The 24,094-nt window shown below is 44.2% G+C and overlaps 1 protein-coding gene across 1 annotated transcript in view; it reads left to right on the top strand.

Moving 5' to 3' along the window:
* Nucleotides 1–3,041: 3,041 nt before the first annotated feature.
* The window catches only part of T265_00067 (hypothetical protein), a gene marked incomplete at both ends in the record, with an annotated part of 45,864 nt that continues 24,811 nt past the window's right edge, over nucleotides 3,042–24,094 (top strand). The window contains 9 exons of the mRNA XM_009163724.1: nucleotides 3,042–3,165; nucleotides 7,347–7,801; nucleotides 9,017–9,204; nucleotides 10,246–10,342; nucleotides 12,188–12,494; nucleotides 13,110–13,320; nucleotides 16,080–16,426; nucleotides 18,608–18,926; nucleotides 23,352–23,682. Of these exons, the coding sequence (XP_009161988.1) occupies nucleotides 3,095–3,165; nucleotides 7,347–7,801; nucleotides 9,017–9,204; nucleotides 10,246–10,342; nucleotides 12,188–12,494; nucleotides 13,110–13,320; nucleotides 16,080–16,426; nucleotides 18,608–18,926; nucleotides 23,352–23,682 (2,326 nt within the window). The remainder of the gene's footprint in view (nucleotides 3,166–7,346; nucleotides 7,802–9,016; nucleotides 9,205–10,245; nucleotides 10,343–12,187; nucleotides 12,495–13,109; nucleotides 13,321–16,079; nucleotides 16,427–18,607; nucleotides 18,927–23,351; nucleotides 23,683–24,094) is intronic.

Here is a 24,094-nt window from a genome sequence, read left to right as displayed (position 1 = left end):
CACCACTAATCTGATGTTCCAGCAATACGTGCATTTCAGTATTGATGGTCAAAGACGGCAGTTCCCTTCCCAACACATGCTGAGGCTTCAGGACTGTGACGCACCACCGGACGCACTGCCAGGCTGTATGTAGACCGACACACTGGAGGAGCGGAGGACTGGCTTTGGCGGTTTAAAACTTCATTCCCGTAATAGTGTAGATTATAATAGATAAACGTTATGATAGTTACTCAGCTGTGACACCCTTCCGGTGCCTAGCTGCCATGCCGCGCGAAGAAACATGAGGGCAGAGATACCGCTGGGTTTTCCAAGCCTAGACAAGAGCATTTGAGGTGCTGAAGTTAAGTTCGAACCACCGACCTTCCGATCAATACGTTCGCATTTTAACCAGTGAGATTCCTCGAGTTGTTACCTAGATTACCATATCCAGCGGTTGGTTCGTGTGTTTCCCGGCCCTGTGAAAGCCTCTTGAATTCTAAGGTTGCGAAGCTGGTGATATTATTTAGCTCCTTTAGTGTATTCCATATCTCACTGGAATCAACCAAATTGGACAATATTGAGCGAGATGGGTCAAGTGGTTAGAGCACAAATTTACTGACCGGAAGGTCCGCGGTTCGAACCCGACCTCTGCATCTCGACTTTCCCTATCTGGGCTTGGGCAACCTGGCAGTATCCCAGTCCTCGTGCTTCCTTTGGGTGGCGTGGCGGCTAGGCACCAAAAGGGTGTTACAGCTGAACGATTTTTTACCATGGGGATGGTAGTACATATATACCACTTCCAGGACGCCTACCTTACTTTCCAATTATGTGAGTTTTTACCAGGCTGGAAGCGATCCCTTGCCCCTCTTTAAACAAAGCAGTGACAGGACAATCAGGAACGAGTGCTTTGTTCACCTTGGAATACTCTACTACTTGTTGACCTCGTTGGGTGTGTTGAAGTCGCGCTATCACATAGCACATCACATAACACATACTAAACACCTGATCGATTGGCCACAGACACGGGTACTAACTGAAATTTATGTACGTCCGTGACACCCCACATTTACTGCCCATCATGCAGCGTCATCCGAGCGTGGGACCCACTACTAGGATGAGCCTTCGTGATAACATCTTTATAGTTTAAGACAGCTCTGGTCTCGCTAGAATGAACATTTTCGGAAGAACCTTACACCGAACCTATCCGGTGCTTATTTGACGCTCACCAGTTGTTTTGCTCACGGGATTCGACGCTACCATCATAGCTGCTCCCCTCGGACATCCACTTTATGCACGGAGTTCGGTGATTCCTTACTGTTTACTCCTCGTACGTATATGAAACTTTACACCCAGTACTTATCCCCCTGATTTTCTCAGCGAAGTACCGACCGCCCTGCTGCGGATGCCCCAAATGACAAGTAGCGAAGTAAAACCATCCCCGCTTGCTCCTTTACTTGACAATCCTTAAATTAAAGATAAAGGGGACTTCTTGTTTAAGCTGCGCCGTTTAATGCCGTTTGGGATGCATGAATTTGAGCCATCTCTGAGATAACAGATTAGGAGGTCGTTTTCATCTTTATAGTAACTTTCTCATTTTAATGACAACCTTAGTTGTGATCTGTATTTGATCTGCATCAAATGGCTGTCTGAACTGATCTAATCTTTGTTTCCCTTTCAGACTGTACAATCTACATTCAATATAAGTTGATTTTCTCCCCTTGCGATCTCCAGGCGGATTTTGTAAATGAACACTTTCAGGTGCATTCACTGCTGTGCCGAGGTACCCACACTCTGCACGAAGTATACAGATGATATCATAAAAATGGAATTTTGCGGTCGGTGTGGAAACGTTGCCGATAAATACATAGAATTTGATATTTTCATAGTTGCTGTCGACTTGTTGGTCCTTCGAATCGAAGCATACCGGCATCTGATTCATAATTCATCCGATAAATCATGGGTCCGACTGCTTACTCTCAGTTTTGTTTTGAACTCTTTTGTGTCTTGGTTGAGTGAGCAACCCAAAACAAACGTTGATTTTGCAAACCTTTCACTCTATTTTAATTCCGACCTTTATATTCATATCATTACCAACTTTGTCCTTTCTCTTTGTTTTGCCTTCCTTTTGCAAATCGCTTGCTGTTCGGTGAGACAAAGACCTGCATGGACTCAGTCCATAAGGCTGCTGTCTATAATAAATTTTGCAAGACTTCTATCCTTCTTTGTTCTACCCTGGAACGACAAGTTCATTTTTCACAACATGGACCTTTCTTTCCACACTGCAGTCTCTAGCATGGCGTCTTTCTTGGCATGTTTTCAAAGCTTTCGTGCACTAACCAGTTGTTCATACGCCCACGGGTTGTTTTCATCACTGTTTGTTTGTTCATCCGCGTCTTTCTTGCTCTCGTTGCTAGATCCTCTTCTTGAGCACATAAACTGGTAGAAGAAAAGCCACGTTTTCGGACTTCATTTAAATAGACTGACTTGATTGTATGCCACTGAAGCACCAGCTCCCTAACATTTTTTGTCGTCAAATGTAGTGATGGCGTTTTGAAGCCGATTTCTACGGAAACTGATTTCTAACAATTATGTATTTTGTTTTGCAGATGGCGACCCATGGGCAGTTGTTTCTTTGTTTAGTTTTACTCCTGAACGTGGTTGTTTGCAAGAACAACCGCTTATCTGTTACCCTTCAAGCCCAATGGTCCGACACATCCATCATATCTGAGGCCAGGTAAGTGTTTCATTATTATTATTCTTCGTTTCGACCACGTTTTCACTGAGACTTGGCTGATCGCCTGACGTCTATTTTGCCTGTGACTTTTAGCAAGTTTTTAGCTCCCCCTGTGGGACTGGATGAGGAGCCGACATAAGGTACTCAAAGTAACCTCTAGGGGATGCCTTCTGTTTTCTGCAGATGCGGGGTAACTTTTGCACCTTCTGGATTGATTGCCGTAGCTATTCATTGCTCTTATATATGTGTAACGGGTTCAGTCTTTCTGGCGCAGATGCATCTGGCAGAGGGATGCAAGAGAGATCATAAAAAGTTTGGATGCCTTTAGTGCAACTTACCCTCCAAGGTGGGGGCCACGTGACCCCCCGTTCATGGTTGGTGATGCTGGAAGATATGGCGGCTAATCGATATCAATGGCGTTCCTGCTGTCAGTTCCTATCCAGGGTGTCCAAGTAAGTGTTTGGATGTGTGGATCCATTATCCATCCACAATGCCTCTTTACAGCGTTAGTCAGAACAATAACGTATAATTCAGTTGACTTTCCACTCCAAAAACAGTGCTGAAATCACCGACTCGGATTGGAGTGACAGTCAACTGCCAACCGCTCTCCGAGGACGCAGTCCGTGTTCACTAAGGGTAGAGCAGCGTTTGTCAGTGAGATAACAGATCTAATAAAATTAATGTGGAAAGGACGACAAATGCCGAGGGCATGATTAGGTCAGCCTTATTATGATTGCCTTAAAAATTCTCACATCGTCCTGCAAAAGTCAGATGGCGAAGAAGCCGTGAAAGTCACATGGAATTCCGTACCCATCGTAGACGCTCGGATCACATGCTCACCTTCTGAGACTTCCTGAACATTGTCATACGTAGAGATGAGTAATAATCCTCACTTCCTTTGGTTTCAAAGCAACGGTTCACTGAGTTGGCTCGTCTGTTTCGTGCTGATTCCCAATTAACAAAGATATTCACCACGCCCCAACATTCGCGGAGAATTTTCCCCTGATTTACTACTGAGGCCGGTGTCAGATACTTTTACCTCTTCTTTTCAATTCTGCGCGACCCTGGTGCGATTGATGCTCTTGCATGGATGTGAATTTTTCTCACTGCGCGGAGGATGGAAGGCAGATATCCACTTTCTACTTAGTACCAAGCATCATACATGTGTTGTGGTAGCTGTAATTGGTCGTATGTTATTTGGAGACTTGTCTGACACTGATAAACGGCACCACTTCCGCTTATGGGCACGGGTTGCTCATGCCCGTGACTAAGGGTGTCGCGGGGTTGTTGGTGAAGAAAAAAAGGGGACAGATTATGGCCTTGCAAGAAACTACCAACAGCTTCTCACTAGCTTAGGCTGGTTAATACCGTGTGCCAGGGTGGAGAGTGGAAGACTCGTCGATATGGCTAAATTATGAAGTCAACAGTGCTGTTGTATTCACGCACTCAGCTCTGTTCTTTAAATTTGCTGCCCACGTCCAAGTGCAGTCATTCCGTAGGATCTCGCATCCTTCGGTAAGTGCTCCTACGTATTGCCATTGTAAATGAAAAAGAAATGTCCCATTTTCAGGGAACAATACGCGTGAGGACAGTACGGAAGCCACAACTCTCAGAAAATACTTGGAACATGAATAACTCTGAATTACTGGCTTGAACTGTCTATGAACAGTATTCTGTGTTCATTATCGACTTCATCACGTTACACACAGGCTAGGAACCACAATGACGGAAAATCGTGTGCGCTATATATGTCGCCTGTCGTCCCATGATAGTTTCGTTATGTTCCCTTTGATATGGTATCAATCAGACTCGTTAGTTCACAGGAATGGAGAAGACAGACAACTTCGAGGAAGTTATACTGCAAACAAGTGGATCGTTCCGCGATATGGAATTCAACTGAACCAGAATATAGAAAGAGCTAACAGTCCAATAGGATGTCTGTGAGAGGCTGAAATGTGGAAACAATGTTTCGGTGTACAAGACAAATCGTTAACAAAGTGGATTTGTTCTGGAATTAGTTTTCCTAACAATGTTTTGATAGATTCTTATGCGAAACTATGCGCAGCTTGCCAATGGTAAACTTGTCGGCTATTTTTGCCAGTCATATTTCTTATCTGGATGTTTGCCACAGGCGTGTGAGAACGTTTTGGTGCCCTCATGACTATATTTGTTTTTGGCTCCCTCCAAGAAGAGCACATTTTTGGCTGGCTACTCTCTGAGAGGGAGAACTGTGCTCATCTTATTCGTAATTGTCACTCTGCTTGGGAAATAAGCCCTTTTCACCAACGCTCAATAAATGGGCGGTGATCCAGTCCAGTTCAGTTTATCAGCTGTAGATCGTGTGACAATTTATGCTGGTTGATATTGCTGCAGTTTCGTTTACTTGGATCAAGGAGATTGATGGAAGACTAGTCATACACCGGAGGCAACTGCTTAAAGCGATCATTAATGCCAGGTTGTCCTACTCTACCTAGACGTCAGCTTTAATGCACATGAGCCAGTCGCTGCTTAATTGGATCATTTCTGTCATTTCTCCCTATCACTGGCGTTCAGTCCTAAGGTCCCCTCCTGGAAGATAGCAGTTGCTAACGGCTGATTTTAGTGGTAGTTGCTTTTACGCTTCATTTTGGAATTATAGAATTGTCTTTAGGTCGTTTTGTTCCAGCACAGAGCTGAGAAAACGATATTCAAGAGGCTGATGATCATCTGTTAGCTTATTCTATGGAGCATATCTCGCTCAGTCATCGTGAGTGAGTTGCCTCTCCCCAAAACTAACGCCACCATAAGTGTTGGAAGTCAGAAAAGGCCATCACAACCTTCCGGATTCATGAAGTGATGTATTTCGTCGGTCCGCAGGGGCTGATGGAACTACCGAGGTAGGGGATTCTATCCATCGCACGGAGCAACTCGTCTGTGATTAATACTTAATTGATTCAAACAGCTTCCTTAGTGTGGGTAACAATTGAAGCCACAATAGCTCACCGAGGCGTTGATAAGTAATATGTATCGAACTTCCAAAGACAAATGAAAACCGTATTTCACTCGGATTCATCAATAAGGTGATAATAGAGAAAGTCAACTTTGGGCCAATTTAAGGAATCACACCTTGTGATAAACAGGACCAGCACATTCAGTTGAAGAATATCATAAACGAGAAATTCAGTTGAGTCTCTCGTGAAAACCAAATTGATTTGCAAATGAGTGTATTTCGCTAATTTCGTGCAATTTGGTTTCAAGAACATAAGGTTGACGAAAACCCGGGAACTGCGCCTGCCTGATGAGCCCCGAGAAAGGCGAAACCGGTCGTGGGCTGTCAAAGAATTTTCAGCAACCTTATGAGTAATGCATTATGAATATACATGTATCGCGATATCTCGAATATCGTAGCAACCGAAACATGAGGCGGCCTGGTGCAGCACATTCAGTTGCCTGCAAACCTCACAATTAGACTTCAGTTCACCCGGTCCACCTTGCAATATAGTCTCGTTGCTAATTCCACGTGACAAGGTTCGGTTCGAACAATCAGCATGGAGCACGAGACTGATTCCACCACACTTCTTCGTTCTCCCACACTTCAAGTTTGTTGGAGCTTTTCGACTTCTTGAGTTGTTGAGTTGATTGTGTCCTCACCAGCCCTTGCTCTGCTAGGTGTGTGGTGTCACCTGCCCGGTGTTCAAATGTCTGATGTTGACACCCCGATACACGAACGGTGGTACTGAGCAGTCACTACCATGAACACGCAAGTGAATGTATGGTTTCAACTGCACAAAACAGTCATCCACGCCTCTCACTACATCAGCAGCTGGTTTCTGTTCCGTCGCTCGGAGCTGCTGGTTAGCCAAATTTGCAATCCATTTCTCGGCCCGATTGGGAGCACTTGGAGCATACTATCACACCGAGTTCCCTCGCAGCACGTATGAAGTTTTCTATGTGCATGTTATGTAAACTACTCTGTTGTACAGGTATGCCAAAAGCTATACTGTTGTCTACGACTGTGAGATATGCACGAAATTTTAGTCTTTGTTAGTCGGACTGTTCCTAACACAAGCGCGCTCTCACGCAGTCTTTGTCAGATTTCCTATTCTTATCCGCATGCGAAATAGCAAAGAAACCCCAGAAGTTTCGTGCTCGGGCGAATCATGTCTGCTTTTTTAGCGGAAGGACGGAATAGTAGTTGCATTCGTTTGCCGAAGGAGTCTCGTGGACTCGACTGGATTCTCATGTGATTGATGACACAATGTGCGACACTGTCCTTCGTTTGGTATTTATGAGATATCCTGGTGCCGTTCTCAGCACTATATTTCCTATTATCGCGTTACTGATAGGACCGATGGACTGATTTGATGATGTATTTTATTTTCGTTTTTGTGAGCAGAAGTCCCACGAGGTACACTGCATTTACACATGGGTAGATAATGACATTTTACAGATATACGTGTTCGGTTGCTGTCTACTTTCATCAGATGAGTAACTTTTTAAGTTTGTTCACATTTTAACGTAGACGCATTGGTGCTGCTTTCCAAGTATCTAATTGCATCCTTCCAATGGTGTTCGCACTATTAGACTTTCTGTTCACTTTAGCCCTTTACCCTACCCTTGCTATTTTCGACTGTGCAATTGGTTTCTGTTTTAGTGAATACGTGGCTGAGGAATCTACAGACAGCTTTTGGAAGTTTGTCGATATTTTGGAACCAGTTGTTAGCTCACATCACTGGCAGACAGCAATTACAAATGCGGGGACTTCTGAATTCCTCGTTGATGTGGACACGTATGTTCAGCTGGAAAACCTTGTCCTTGATGCCCTCGGCAGTGGTGGGAAGACAAGTGATCAAGTCAGGACCAAACAGAGGCAACTCTTCCGTTTATTTTTGTCTTCGCGCACTTATTCTCCATCTGTGGAAATGATGCAACAGTTAGCTATCACTAGTGCAAGCCAGATTTTCAACTGCTCACAGCAGAGTGCCGTCGACCGCTTGGTCAGTTGCATGTCAGGGTCTTCCTGGGCCCAAGTTGGTGCCGAAGTTGTCTGTGATATTGCAGAACTGTCACGAGCTCTAGAGAAGGCAAATGAAGGACCGGTTGAATCAGGTGATTGCACCATTTTTCACTATTTCCTAGCTGAACACTTGTAGCAGTCTGTGAGCTCCGTTAGTAATACCATTCATATTGGACTTACTTGATACATCTCACATAACTTTTGGAAATTTGTGTGCGTCATAGGCTTCCGAATTTTGTGTAGATTCAACAGCGTCTGATTTCATGAGGTGCCTGGTTGCACCCTTTATTAGAACCATAGTGCACGAACACAATGCATACAATGCATACAGTAGTCTTTCCAAGGGAGATGACCACGGGAAAAAGCGGTAGTCGGTCCCTCTTTGGGGTACCGTACCGACTTTATTCACGACATCTATTTGTCACGGGAAGATGAGCAGCCTCGCTGGCGTCACTGGTTGAAGCGATCCAGGAGCCGTGTCTAGTTTCTGTCCTAGTGGAGGACACCTTAAACATATCCTTGACTCAACGTTTCATAACACTCTGGACAATACTGAGCCATATTTTTAGCTGCACACGTAGACGGCAGTGCCATTCATGTTAGGATGATGATCCACTTGGCTACTTAGCTATTTTGACGTTGTAGTACGTTATCGGACTGAATTTGTTGACTGAGGTCAGGAATTCTTTTGTCCCGTGCTAGCAGTCATTTACTTGGGGTTTCTAGGGCTCTCTAGTTAATACTGGTCAGTTTCCACAGCTGATGTAACGCTAGGTCAATGGTGAACTTTTATGTGTGAGCTAACCTTGCTTCCCCTCCACAGTGTTCTCTGAGACTGGGGAAACGGTCTTCTAGCACCAATGATGCTTACATTTATTTCGTCCTTTGCTTGACCATTCGAGAGTACAGTGAACCGGTTACCCAATTAAAATCGACCCTGATTTGATCATACTGACTCATAGCTTGCCAAGCACGTTGAACACAAGCCGGATTACGTCCACTAAATTTCCTCAAGTTTAGTCATTGAATTCTCAGTGTACGATGATGGACTTGCGTTGTGATCAACACCAGTTTGCTTCACTCTGTTTTCTGAAAGTGATAAGTCTAACAGCGAACGAAATTGGTCCCGCAGCGATCACATACCACAGGTTCCGACCATCGCTCTGTATAGTTCAGACACTGGTGCATGTTGCGGGAGCATTTTATGTGGTTCGATTGTGCGTTGTCTGAATCTGCTCTGATATCCGAAGGGTCTAACTGAAACTATCTTGGTGCTGAATCTTTTTTATGTGTATTTTTCACTTCAGGCACTATCTCAGTTACCTTATCACGCGAGAAGACGTTTCGGTCGAATGGGGCTAAACCTACCAGAACTCCACCTACAGTCGTCCTCTATGGAGATCTCGGGAAGCCAGACTTTTATACCTGGCACAAGCACTTGAAATCTCTGACCGAGAAAGGTCTCTGTTCTTATGTGTTCAGACACTTCAAGAAGGTTAGTAGCTCATCTTTTATGTGGTCTGGTTAAATTTAACACTCGCGATATTGGCTCATACGTAGGCATCTTTGGATGTAAATATTTTCCTGTTCACTTCATGTTTCCATACTCCATGACAAGGCTATATTAGCTTCTCATTCGATTGCAGTACCATTTTGCTAACAGTTTTGGTTACCCCTGGGAACGTCGCGGTACTATTGCGAAATCAACTCATATGATAACCAAGGGTGAGTTTTGTCCAGGTCAGTCGTTGGGCTCATGGTCAGTTCTGCTGTTGGTGCCTGTAGTGCCATACTTTTTTTGTATCTTCAAAGCTATTGAGTTCTGACAGCATATTGAAACTCGGAAAGCTAGGAAGCCTATAGGGCGGATTGTTGAGGCATGGTACTGAGTAAACACCGCAAATGAATGGAACATTATTTTTGCGAATGAATACCGCGATTCAAATGATTGGCAGGGATGTTTTGAGGAGGTTATCAATGCGGCTAATCGACTTGGATGTCAAGCAGCAACCCATTTTATTCCAGCTTCCATCATTTGCATTCTCCGAGGGATTATTGTCTTGTTTTCTCTTCTGATGTAATCGTCCTCTCCAAATAGGACAAGTTGCTTTCATGCTGTTCTCCCACTCAGTTTCATGAGTTAGTAAATCCACATTCTGATTTTGCAACTTTTGACGTCTCAGCACACCACTACAGTCTAATACACAATGCTCAATCATGATATCACTCAGCTTTACTCGCTTTGGATTTGTTCCATGCCACCTCACTTTTAAGTCCTATCTTAGTTACTACTGCGTATGAATTACTTATCAGAGCCACTCAAATTCTGAGGGAAAGTTGCAAGCACCAGCACCTTTCGGGCACGGTACACATTGTACATTTCTTCCAGTCACACAGTTGGGTTTCTCAGTCCAATACGGGTTAATCCGTTGTGCTCAAGTTCAAATTATTGCTGTCATTCAAGTTCTGTCGTCGCTGACCTTATACTGTCCTGGTTCCTGTGTTCCCCCGTTACTTTTGCGTTCGAATCTTACAGTTTCCTAGTAAAAACAAAGCTGTGCTGAGTGGATACGGTGTCGAACTGGCATTGAAAAGTACGGAATATAAAGCCATGGATGATACAAAGGTTGAAGGTCAGTGCATACTCCTGAAAAATGTTATCTTCTTGTGTTACGTATATTGCTCTCGACCGCGCACTCACGCTAGTCTGTTTCTCTCCGCAATAATTTTTCCATGGCGCCTCGTCTTCATTTGTTCCAACCACAACCCAGATAAATAACTGGCAATGTGTGTAATTTATCAAAATGTCTGCAACTCAACCCAAGACAACGGTTTTAACATCATGAATTGGGAAAAAAAGCTTGAGCAATTGCCTATGGACATAAACCAGAAACAGGAGATTTCTATCCCTTATAAATTCTGTGATAACACATCCGACTTAGGCCATAGATGAACTTAAATACAGGCCTCGCTCTACTTCAAGATCCCAAAGGTTCCTACCTAATAAAGAAAAACAACCACGGGTGTTGTGACTTGCTGAACGGTCGTGCAACTCTGCGTCGGTCCTTAGCTTTCTACTCCGCCCACTATAGTATATCAAAAGGCACAGTAGCTTCAGACAGCCCTTTATGGAGACAAAGGCTACAACTGTATTTTTTGGGTAATCACAGAATGTTCCACAGGTTTGTGCTAGAATCTCCGTGAGGGGACGAGAAGCGTCGAGCTAAAGATGCTGGATCTAGATTGGCTGGCATTCTGACCAATCGGGGCATGGCTTCATTTGTTCCTTAGCCCGCATGTGGCACATCCGTCCAATCGACGTGCTGTTCGACTATTAGGGGCAGCTGGCCTCTGGACAACAACTCGGCTCGTATCTTGTTAGACGGATTGAGCGCTGTATAATGTGTATATGGAAAGTTTAACGTCAGAACACTATGTAGTGGAATAAGATGTTACAATCTGACGTTTCGGTTGCCGTGGCTAACCTTTTTTTTGAGGATTTCTACATTCACTGGAATACGAGTCAAGTCCAGCGTAATTTGGGTCCGCTATCAAATTGGTTGTCAGATGCGTGTCAGCGTGTGTTAGCTCTGTACGCGTTATTATGTGTACTCTGACTGGGATGTTCCTTCGTTTGTCGTTGTGCTAGCGGTGCTGCGTTATTGTTGAAATTTCTGCTCGACCTCTGATCACGATGCCTACTAAGGTGCAGAAAGCCCAAGCTAGATCGACGGGATGCTGCCTCCGTCACTACGGTCGACACAGTTCGTTTGTGTATTGATCCATAGTGCGTCAGCTGTTCCACGTGCGACTTGAATTCCGATTGGATTATAAGTGTGCCATCAAATCTTGTCTGAGGGAAAGCATTGACAGCGGTCCCAAATAATGCTGCGCTTGATCCACATTCAATTGAATGTAGAAATCATTGAAAAGGGTTGCATACGGCAACCGACACGTCTTATTCCACTACGCTGTGTTTTTGCTTTAAACTTTCCACATATGACAATGAATTTCCTTTTTAAGTGTTTCCCGCCTCTGTAATGGTAACTTGACTTTCGTCACTCAGTGCTAGTTTCCTCCAACGTCGAGTGGGAGCGTTTCTCGTAGCTAGTGCAGTAATACTGCCGGTACTTGCATGATGTTGTCATCCGCAGTGTCAACTTGTATTCGCCGGCTTCTTTTTTGTTGTTGATCACTTTTTGAAATGGTTTAGCTCGAAACCTTCGCCACAAGCCCGTCGAGTTCAGTCAGCCCACCACCAAGCATGACCGCAATCCAAGCGCTATCGCATTTTTACCCACGTAACAGCTTTGTGTTTAAACGTCATGTTTGGTGTCCACTTGTTTTAAGTGAACACTCCCGTCATCTATGGGGGACTTTTACTTCGTTGTCTCTTAAGCGGTTTGCGGTTTGGATCATCGTTTCTTTGTTCAGCCCACTTATAATGTTTTTATCACGGTTTTATTTGTTCTCCCAAGAAAAGAGTTCAAACAAAGAAGCGCTTGAAGCACCAGAAGACGCGATTGTTCAAGGTTTTAACTTCACCCAACTCAGATTGAATCACCCTGACTTGGACTCCCAGCTGAGGGAATACCACAAGTACTTGCTGAGCACAGACGAAGAGCTTCGGCCATTGAAGGTGTGGCAGTTTCGTGAGCTGAACCTACAGGCTAGTCAAGCCATTGTGGATGCCTCTCGTCAGGCTGGATCTGACACTGGATCAGTCCTTCATCCAGGATTGGCAGCCCTTCGTGATATTACCCAAAACCTCCCATCACGTGCCGGGTGAGATCTCTTTATTGTTATTATTATTATTACAAAATAAGGCGAAAGATACATGTTACCCGAAATGTCCTGACATGTCCCAGGTGAATAATTCAGGACATCGGTGTGTAACTTCGTCCTATCAGCAGTGTCTAAGAAGTTAGTGATAGGGAGCTACACCCATAATCAATTTCCAGTTGCAGGCTCACTAGCATTAGCTTTCCACATGGTAATGATTTTTTGTGGCATTCATGTGTTTGCACTGATCCGAACTTCTGCAGTTTACCCATGAATGTCATGTATCTGTCGGAACTTCCGTGGGAATGACTCTGCAGTCAAGTTATTGAGAATGGCGAATTGACTATCTTCGATCGGTTGTAGGAAAACGACGGTATCCTTTGATCATACAAAACTGCATTTTTCTCGAAAACACCATCCCTGTCCACAAGGGTTTTATTGCCCCGTCTCACATCCGTGATATTTCGAAGCTACCTTCTTGCTTGCGCGGTACGGGGACAACTGTATAGCCCTTTGGAACTATCCAAACTGTTAGCGAACGAATACAGTGTAGAAAACAGCGTATAATACAGGATGATATCTAATTACCTCTTGTTTACCTTCGTTTGTCCTTAATAGCCGACTGGTATCGATGACCGTGGACTCAGGTCTACGTTCAGAGGTTGCCAACAATCAACTCTTGCTCAGTGCTGCTGAAATCCAACCCGGTCAGACAACGTGGTTTATCAATGGCCTACTCCTATCACCAACAGTAGATGTTTTCGCCCTTTTGGATTTATTGCGTCATGAATTAAAGGCCATGTCTCGTCTCTACAACCTTGGAGTACCGGTGAGTCAGTGCTGAGTGGTTTTGCACTCAGATTCTTCTGCTTACTTCCAGTGCATCATGTAACAAATAAAAATCTACCTCTTGTAGCACCATGTTATCAACCGGTTATTAATTCCCACCACGGCACGTAGATACTTGAAGTTCATTGAAGTTTCAGGGAATTCTGATCAACGAAGCAATGAGCAGCTTTGTTGAGGTTCATCAACGCTGCTTGCGCAGGGGTTCAAAACACAAAGCGCTGGATGGCCATAATTATTGTCAGAATGGGTGGTGTTGGGTATGAATTGGGGCTGTGCTAGTGAAGTTAATGGACGAATCTGCAGGGCTCGGAGACATCCATAGCGTCAGAGCGATACATCCTTGTATCTCAAGGGACGGGCGTATCAGACTACAATGCGGGCTGTTTTGTTGTATGGCTATGAGGCTTGGCCTGTTCGAGCAGCGGAACTTAGACGCCTCCAGGCGTTCGGCAATCGTTGTCTCAGAACCATAGCTCATTTAAGTTGGTGTCGGGGAATCAGCAACGACGCGATTAGAAAGCAACAGAGACTTCCAGAAGCTGCGTCTGTTAGGTCATGTTTTGTGCATGACGAACCATCGTTTTCCAAAGAGTGCCTTTTTCCATGCCCAATTCAGAGTGATTGCCAACCCTTGATCTGGCAGAGGGGTATAAAAGAGATCACAAGACGTTTGGGTGCTGTCGGTGCCACTTGACTTCCGGGATGGAGACCGCGAGATCCCCACGGTGCTGCAAGATATGGCTGCTAACTGATGTAAATATCGTTCTTGTTGTCAGTTTCTCCCCAGATTGCCTGAGTAAGTGTCTCGGGGTGTAGACACTCCGGACGAGTTGTGATAGGTTTGCACTAAGTCCCTTCCCCGTCCACCTTTATTATTTTCTTCAGAATAAAGCCTTTAAATAAATGATGGTTGTGCGGCAGCGGAGTATCAATACTGATCACCGATGTCATGCTGTCAATAATGATGTGCCGAAAAAAATGGTATCAAGTCTATCAATAAAAGCCAAAAATGACACCAACGCTTCACACCACTACTCATACAGTTTGACTGAGGCTTCATCCTGGAAGTGAAGTCATCCTACGGTGAAAGGCCGATGATCGCTGCACTTTTCGTTTCATTTATTTTAGAGCCATCAGCAGCGCACATCTCACGAATCCGCGATCGAAACTTGTATTTAAAATCGCCGACTCTGAGTTGCACCTCTGAGGTTGCAACTGGTTCCTCTTGCAGATTCTGACTTTTTATGATCTTTCGGCTCACTTGAATGAGCTCAGAACACTCCGGCTAGGTTCGTACATTTTGCTCACGCACGTTACGCATGCACCGAGGCGGCCTTCATACCCTCGTGTTGGTTCAGTGTGTTATTCCCTCGTTATTTTTTCGGCTACCATGCGCAGAACCCATCTGTCCACGTAGCGTAAATAGACTTGGGAAAATGGGGCTCTCACAGTACTCTGGGAGTGAGCGTGCTAATTGTGTGGATGTCTGGATCCCTGTAAGTTAAGCAATCATGGTAAGTATGAAAAGTGGGATGTTAGAAAAACCCCGAACAGTTTAAACTATCCTTGCTACTTGTACTGACTGCTAAGGTCATGAGGATCATAGTATGCAATTTTTCGGACCACTTATCTTAGCATTCCTGGCCAGAGTATAGGCCACGAATACTAAAACAGTGGTGAGCTAGAAATGAATAACGACGTTGGTCCTCAAGTTGCTTATCATCCGTGAGTGCAACTCATAACCAACCATAATCTGTTGATTTGCGAAGGACATGATCTCACGTGGTTCCCGTTCATAGAGTTTGTCTCTTCATATGTACTTGGACGTCTTATTGAGAATTGGTCACATTTATTTGTGATCTGGAAATGATCTATGTTTGTTCTTCTGTCAGTGTCACATTTCCTGAAAGATACTGATGTTGTAAATCTCGAACACTCAGCAGGTGATCATCTTTCCGAGTCCGTCAATCGAGCCGCAATATGGGTGAAGGAACAAAGGGTTTCGTTTTATCCAGGACCGACTGCATCTACCAGACAGCTTCTTGCATACTTCTCCATCCTTTAGGCTGTGTATCTACGCGTGCTGTTCAGGAACATTCTTAGGATTCTTCATCTGGGCCTGGTGTGTGTAGCTCTGACCACTGGGCGTTGAGACGTATAGCTGTTACGAACAAATCTACGTTTTCGTCTTTGTATTAAACGTAGGTTAGCATCTTTGTTCCTGAGGATGTACTGGTGCATTTATCTGCCATAGTAAACACTTCTCTCTTTGCTCAGCCTTTTAAGTCGCACGTATCTCCTACCAGTTTGTCTAAGGTTAACTTTCATTGTCTTCCACAGTTCCCTCAACCACACCTGACTGTGGAAGTCAGCGTAACACGCAGCGTCAACCAACAAGAACCATCGAAATATGTGGGAATTTTGTCTCTCTTAATTGACTATTTTGGAATGGATTGCATATTGAGTAGTGATTAACGGAGGGCTTCGTCTTGGGTTCTTCAGTGGGGTGGCTTCTCTTCCGGGGCTGATTACACAACAGTGTGATATACTCACTTGTAAACAAGCTGTTCTTGGTAATACATTTGTTTATTTCGGGGCCCAATTGGCAGATTAGTGAGTTGCTTGTCTGGTAGTCCGCTCAAGTTCCTTGGTCCGTTACTTAATGTTGGGACTCACTTTTGTCTGATTAAGCTGTTTGCCCCCCAATTGAACTTTTTTCCGTTTGCCTGTCGCTTTCAGGCGGGTCGAATTTCTGAATTACTTACCATGACGGGAAGCTTCAGTCAATCGATCTCTGATACGAACAGCGCAGCTGTCCCGGGTCTACGATACAGTTTGTCCGGACGTTTTGTCCTCGATCTATCCAACAGCCCTGTAATGTACTTGAACAACTTGGAATCGGATTCAGCCTATGCCACCTGGCCGGATTCACTACAAATGCTTTTCATTCCAGATTTCTCCGGTGGAATTCGGAGAATTCGAAGAAATCTATATAACATCATTCTCGTGCTTGATCCAGGATCAACCGAATGTCAAGAGATAATTCGCTTGGCTGAATCTTTCCTGCTACACAGGATTGCCATTCGGTGGGTTATAGAAAGTGTACCGTATTATCTTCCGTACATCTTGTTGTTCTTTTTTCATCAATTGGTCTTCTACCAAAACTTAAGGTTGCAAAGATCAGTATAACAGTAGAAAACAAGGGAGACTGAATCGTGCTATGGGTGATGCAGAACAACGTGATCCAGTTCGTTTATCCTGTTTATTCCAAACGACCTTACGTGTTACCTTATCGAGAAGCCTTATCATGGTGTGACTTTTGAAAGGCCTAGTGAAATTGACACGATTTCAATTTTTATTTCTCTTGTTATTTGAGTACCAGAGGCCATCGTACTAACATCCAGTCATTGAATCGTTAGTTGGTTATATCAATGTCCTGTTCGTCTTTAGCTGTCGTACGTAAATTTATCAGTTCAACACAAAGAAATGCGGAATCCCAATCAATGTTGTTCAGCGGTCTGTACTAAGGTAGCATTATTGGCGGTTGTGGTAATAACATTATCACTTTTTGAGAATAGTTGGGACCTGCGTTTGCTGCGGTCGGCAGTATCTTGGTGGAAGAAGGAAACGTCGGTTCCTTCAGACCCCGTTAGTGTAACTACTTTGCTTCGTTTAACGGTTGGACAATAGGCGGTGCTCAACATCCACTCTAGAAGGTTAGTTACTAGTCTCATTTCTATTTGGTGGCTGATTATGACAATATAGTAACTTGAGTAAAAAGTATCCTATGTGGGAGGTTTTATATGTCCGAACTAATTCAGACAGTTACCTTGGTCTATAATTAAAGTTCGTCATTAAGCGTCTATGTTCAGTTGTTATTCGGTCGGAAATCATCACCATCATCGACAGCATGACATCAGTGTTCAACACCGATGCTTCACTGCCGTACAACCATGATTTATTTGAAATCCTTATTGTAAAGAAAAGAATAAAGGTGAACGGGGAAGGGACTTGGTGCTAGCTTACTACAATCATTCCGAGGTGCATATACCTAAGGCAATCTGGATAGAAACTGACAACAAGAACGCCACTGACATCGGTTGGCAGCCATATCTTGTAGTGTCTCCAACCAGGCACAGTGGGAATCACGCGGTACCCATCCTGGAAGGCGAGTAGCACCGACAGCACCCAAGCGTTTTGTGATCTCCTTCATACTCCTCTGCCAAGTCAAGGGTTGGCCACTTCGATCGGAAAACCGCCCGAGCTATTTGCTTAGACAAAAGTGAGATTTTCACTGGGCAAGCAAGCGGTTGATTGGGTTCAGGGAACTGCGTAGTAAAACAATCAAGGTGTTTTATTCAGACGAATTGACGTCCGACTCGAGCACAAGTGTTATGTAGAGGAATCACACGGATGCGTATAACCTAAGGATGGTGGTGGACCAGCCCGCAAGACTGAAGTGATCACTACACATGTCCCCTTTTGTCTTATTTTTTCTGTTCGTTCTCCTGGATTATTATTTATATCTGTAAGTATTTATTATTTATTATTTTTCGAACCGATATACACTAACTAATGGTACTATTAATCGTTCAGTTACAACACTCGTTCGGTGTGTAGCTCCCACACCGCCCGAAGGAAACACGAGGACTAAGATGCTGCCAGGTTACCTAGGCCTAGGCAGCGGCAGTCGAGGTGCTGAGTTTGGGTTCGAACTACGAAACTTCTGCTTAGTAAGTCCGCGTCTCGATCGCTGAGCTGTCCGAAGCAAATTTCCTGTAATGACTGATGTGGGACACAACATCCCGCATCAAGGTAGGTTATGAATCTTCCCGTATTTCGCTCACATGTAAGACTGTTGAAGTAAGCATCTGGCCTGATTCATTGGCGAAGGAGTGCGACCAGAATCCACTGGGAACCTATTTGGGTGTCTGGAGCTGCTTACGATGATATTTTGATCTCATACTGCCACCAATGATCACGTTCACTTTGTGTGGATACTGGGAGGATAGTGAATATCTGGTAGTTGATCAGGCGGCTATTGATTTGTTCACCGAACAACCGTTTCGTCACCATTCAAGGAGTAATCGTTAGCACGGCCTGATGGTGTCCCATCGAATGGCGATGAGGGGTTTGTAAATCAGTTACCAACCTTGACGAACACATACGTGATCAACTGAAAATGAAGCCCCCGAGCTGACAGTGCTATCGCAAATGTCTGTTTCTCTTGCTGCCATCTAATCAATTCCCCTTTCTTTTCTGTGCAGGTTTGGGCTCCTCTGGTCGGTTGACTCTTCTGTCAAGTCTGTCAGTTTGATTTTGGTGCGAATGTTTACCTACATATCGTCTACCGTGTCACACTTTGGTGAATCCCCATTACCTGTAGGCGTTTCTGGTCTAGGATCACCTGGACCGATGACCGCATTATCTTTCCTCACGGAGCTCTATTCTGAAGCCGAACGTACTAAAAAGGAACTGACCATCAAATTCATACAACAGCGGTTTGAAAAGCTCTTTCCCAACGCTGACGTCGAAGAGATCATCTCTCCGGAGGCAGGTGCAAGCGAATACGACTCTCAGCTGCATGTGAGTTTTTAATTCACTTACTGATCCGCTTGCAAAAACAACGATACTTTGCGGAGTTGGTGGTGATGGGAGGTTAGTTAATTGGAGCTGATGAGAACTGCGACATCTCATTCCTCAAATATCAGCAGGGTTCGCGCTACCTCTTAGATCCTCTTGTATGTTAATGTGCCGCAGTTTTTTTTCTATGAATAAATAAAAATGCACGCGTGGTAGGCCAGTATATACTGCATCTAACTGAACAATAGCCCGACCATACTGATCCGAGGAGAGACGCCATTAGCCAACCGGTAAGAACCGAATGTGGATTGCACTTCTAAGCTATCCGGTCGGGGTTCTTTGATCTCTTTCGTTCTTCTTTCCTTACAGTAATCAGAATGATCTCAATTTACTCAATTTACTGATTAGTCAGACTCCCGTGTTTTCTCGTGCACCCTACTCTATGAAAACAGTGATTGGTGGTTTATACGATGGACAGTTAAACGCCTACATCCCTAATGTTTTTCGCTCCTATGCTACTATAGCATATCAAATTTTTCTTGGCGAAAACGGCATTACTAACAGAAATTCAGGTATGAATATATTCCTTAACAGATTTATGTATAGGAAACTACTGTAATTTCGTGTACTCGATAAACAGAGGTGTGCGATGGTTGGCAACAGGCGTTTAGAGTAACGGGGATAGAAGGCGCAACATTTAGTAGATACCACTGAAAAATCCAAACAAAAGATTTTACTACATTAGCGTATCATTTTATTCGAATAATGGAAGGGCTGTCAGAATGACCAATAAGAGGAAATTCAACACATCCACTTCGCTACTCGAATCGTTTCAGTAGTGTATGATTATTTTGTTTGGTATCCGGATACCCGATGTCGCACGCTTTTGGACCGCACTCTCAAACTATGAGTACCGTTTTCTCGAGGGAAAACACTACTCACGAACATGAGAAGTCGCTTTCTGCTACTGAACTAGTCAAATACGGTCTCCGCTGACATTCAGACCATGATGCATCGTGAGCCTCATTCGAAGCACATGCAATACGATGTAAATGTTGCAGTTCTTAGAAAGTGCGGATCCATGAAAAATTTAACGCATTGCTACCTGGTGATTTGCCGGGGATATGCACTAATCCACGGAACAATAGGCATGCTCTTCCAATCAATGAGGCTAACGACGGCAGGTCTAAGAACTTTCTCATTCTAGACTGTTGTTGTTGAAAGTCCTGTTAGTCTGAATTATTCGGACTACGATATATTCATCTTCATCTTCATTGGTGCGAGATGGTCCAAGTGGTTAGAGCGCGAATTTACTGTCAGGAAGGTTCGTGGTTCGAACCCGACCTCTGCCCCTCGACTTCCTCTGCCTAGGCTTGGGCAACCTGGCAGTATCCCAGCCCTCGAGCGACCTTCGGGTGGAATTGCAGTAGTGCATTGAAAGGGTGCTACAGCTGAACGATATTCATCTTCAAAAATGAGCAGAAAGCACAAGTGTTGTTATAAAAACTAGCCCTTTCACCTCCATCTTTAGGCGCGCGCTTTGCGCCCTCAAAACGCAAAGTTGTACTGCAGAATATGCTATCTCAGAACACTTGCACTTCAGTATGAAGCACGGTAGGTTGTGGCAAGGTTTACACAATCTAATAGTTCTGTTAGCTCCGATAAAAATTTACGTGATGGACAAATCATAAGGACCTGAATTACGTTTGCCAACTTGCGTCATTGTGACGCAAAAATGGCATATCATTGGGTCCCAGGAATTGCACATGTGGGGTACGGGCCAAGGTGTTCTGTGTGTGAGATTTGACCCCTGTGGATGAATGATCTGAAGTGTCCTGGAATCGGTTCTGGTATTGGATGGCGCCAGAGAATTCACAACAAAGTGAATGGTTGTACAGCAGACACTTCATTCCCGTGCAACATCGAACATCATCGACTACGGTGACCCGGCTATGTGCTACGCATGCTAAATCGTCGTCTGTCTAAACACTTAGTGTTCTTTGTGCCTCCTTCACAATGGCGGAGGCTGCTAGACGGACAGTGTGGTAGAGGGGTTTGAAAGAGAGCACGAAGAGCTTGGGTGTTGTTAATGCGCTCCACCATCCGAGGTAGGGTCCTTAGATCCCTTGCACCTGACCGGAGGCGTAGTGGGAAATGACAGCCATCAGATGTCAGTGGCGTTTATACTGTCATTCTTATCCAGGCTATCCGATTGAGCGTATGTTGGCGAAGGCTCGCGATAGGCTAACACCAGACAAGTCCCTATCTACCCTTTTCTTTTTCTACTTGAAACCTTTGAGATAGCGTGACACTAAATCATCACTCTAAAACTGCTGCGGGTGTCTGTTTTGTTGATAGTGGTGATGCGATCTGATTTTCTTGTGGGTATTTATGGAGAATTCGCAAAACAAGCCTGGAATTATCTCTTTCGAGAAAATCCTGTTAGGATTTCGTAAAAACAGCATAAGTATACGCCATAAAAACAGCGGGCTGCTGAAGTAAGACAGTGGAAGTATGATTTGAATGCTACTTAAAATGAGGTAGTTGTTTTCAAGCAGACTTAAAGAGTAGTATCGCGGATTTCCAACTTTGTTAGGTCAGACATAGATACAAATCCTACTTGTTTTTTCATTTCCCTCCCCTAACCGACGGTCTTGTGCGGAGAACTTGTTCCGCCTAAGGATCAACCGCACGCCACATGGGCTACGGTAACTAAAAGAAACGAACTTGGTCACGCGGTTCGTCGGCGACAGGAGATTGCATATCCGTCCCCATTCTCAATGTTCCATTGTAGGCCAACATTTTCTTCGGGGAATAATCAATCAAAATGTTGACCGAAATAAGAATTTGCGGTTGGCCAAGTTCAACACGAAAATATTTAAGTTTCCATATTATGGACTATCAGTCGAAGTCCACATAAGATAAGTAGGAAAAACAGAAGCGACAGTATGTAAAACAAATACGACAACCTAACAGCCCATCAGTAACCTGGGTTAGTATGATTCATGTAAGGTATCAATACTAATTTTTTAAACATGGAGTCCGATACCGGAATGCTCGCTCCTCTATCGCCTTTCAACGTTCTTAATCTGATCGGAACTGACAATACTGTCTGCTACATTGTGTCTGCTTCATTTCTACTCTGCCTCCAATTTAACTAGGGCTCAGCTACCGGCTATTCGCGGCATATTTTCGGCACCATCAGCATACGAAGCATAGATTTGCACATCACCTTCATGCAGACGAGATATCTCAAGTGAATTCCTTTTTTATGATTGTGCTGCACAAAAACATCTATTTAAGTTGATACGATATCCGGGATATCGCATTGCATTTTCTTGGCAAAGGACTGCTCGAAGGGACCCTAGCACATTCATGAATAGCCACCTGTTTCACGTGGGTGAGGTCCCTGCTTCGATCTGTCACACTACTTGTCTAGTTTGGTTGACTTTTTCATATCTTTTCCCGAAAAGGTCCAGATGAAAATGTAGTCCCACCAATGTACAACAGATTCACAAGATAGTTACCGTACTCATCCGTGTGAAATAATCTTTACGATAGAGTACATACTACAGACAAATGCACATATTATTCGTTTAACTCATGAGCATCTATAACTCGGCAGGTCACGAAACTCACGTGAAGTAAGTACCATAGCCGTCCATTGGAAAATGGGACTGAATTTCGCTCGTGAGAATCGTCAACTATGGCTTCCCATTATGATATAACTTGTTTGAACAATTCTGCCCTGGCGCAATTTTTCTGGTGTCTGCACCAAGAAGGAAGGGACACTGCGTTTGAATTTTGTCTCTATTGGCACTCATCAGTCTTGCATATCCTCGGTTGTGCTTGCGGTTTGAACTCCGGACATATGACATCTCATCAGCTCATGCTGTACGTACTTGGATTATCACGTTTGAACGTGCGAACGTGTTCACGCTTGAGAGGTGTAACTACTTTACTCGACGCCTCGGACCAGTGACTATCCTGGTTATATAGATCGGTTAGCCATCCTGTCAGGACTTCCCAGCCAGGTAGGTCCACGGACGCTTGACAATCCCCAGTTGCAGATGGTGACGCGCTCACTTCGCATATTGAGTATCCGGAATTACACTGGTGCTCCCTCCACGACGGGCGACAAAACGTTTGCAAACAAATTGCGGTGAACAAATCTACAGTCACCTGATCTGCATTCAACCAAATTATCATTATTTCGAACCACGGAAGCTTAAGGTTATAGGCTTCAATCTTCGTTTTTCTGGACACTGTTCAACCACATACAACTGCGATTTTGCTCAAGGTCGCTTGTTTGAATTAACCGTTTCCAATAATCTCCATATCCTGATGCACCACAGTCATTTACCATATCCGATTTCCCATCAGTGTATTCAGACTTCTGATTGAGAATTCATCATTGCTTATTTTTAGCTTCACCATGAGTTTTTGAGTCGTTCTGGGTTGAGTACTATAGAAAATGCTCCACCCTTGTTGCTTTTCAATGGCATCATTTTGGACCGTGTGGGTCTGCGTAAGATGGGTGGTTTTGAGGATGCTGTGGTGACATTATGCATGGAGGAGATGGTGAATGTACAACATGCCGTCTACCATGGTCAAATGTCCACTACAGACACAGTATTCAGCCTTTATCAGAAGAGAAATTCAGTAGTCCCCAGGTTCAACCCGCGAATACTTGCTACATCGGCTACAGCGACGGCACGTTACTTGGAGTTTGGGATCGAATCTCCCAGACGATCAACATGTGAGTTTATCCTTTAGGTTTTTATGCCTTCCTAATGGAAGTAGTTGTTGCCTTTTTGTTTGTTTGTTTTCTATCTATTTTTACGTTTACACCTCACCCTAACATAACTCAGAATTTCACAGGGACTACTTTATTATCTTCTTATGTAGATTCGGCTTGCCAGGCATTGTCTCAACCCTCGTGCCTCACGCGTGTTGTTTGACTGCGAGATGTTCAGGAGTGCCATGATTGAATGATGATGGCCATGATCGCGGTAGCTGATTGATAGTGATTGATAGTGACTTAACTTCTATACTTTTAAACACCCAAGTACCGTCCGGAATGAATGTTACAATAGGCAGATGCATGCATCTAATTATCCTTTTAAAGTCTCAAGGGTTTCGTCCACTGCGTTCGTTTGATGGAGATGTTA

Source organism: Opisthorchis viverrini (assembly GCF_000715545.1).
Source record: "Opisthorchis viverrini unplaced genomic scaffold opera_v5_1, whole genome shotgun sequence".
NCBI lineage: Eukaryota > Metazoa > Platyhelminthes > Trematoda > Opisthorchiida > Opisthorchiidae > Opisthorchis > Opisthorchis viverrini.
This window is presented reverse-complemented; position numbering and strand designations above follow the sequence as displayed.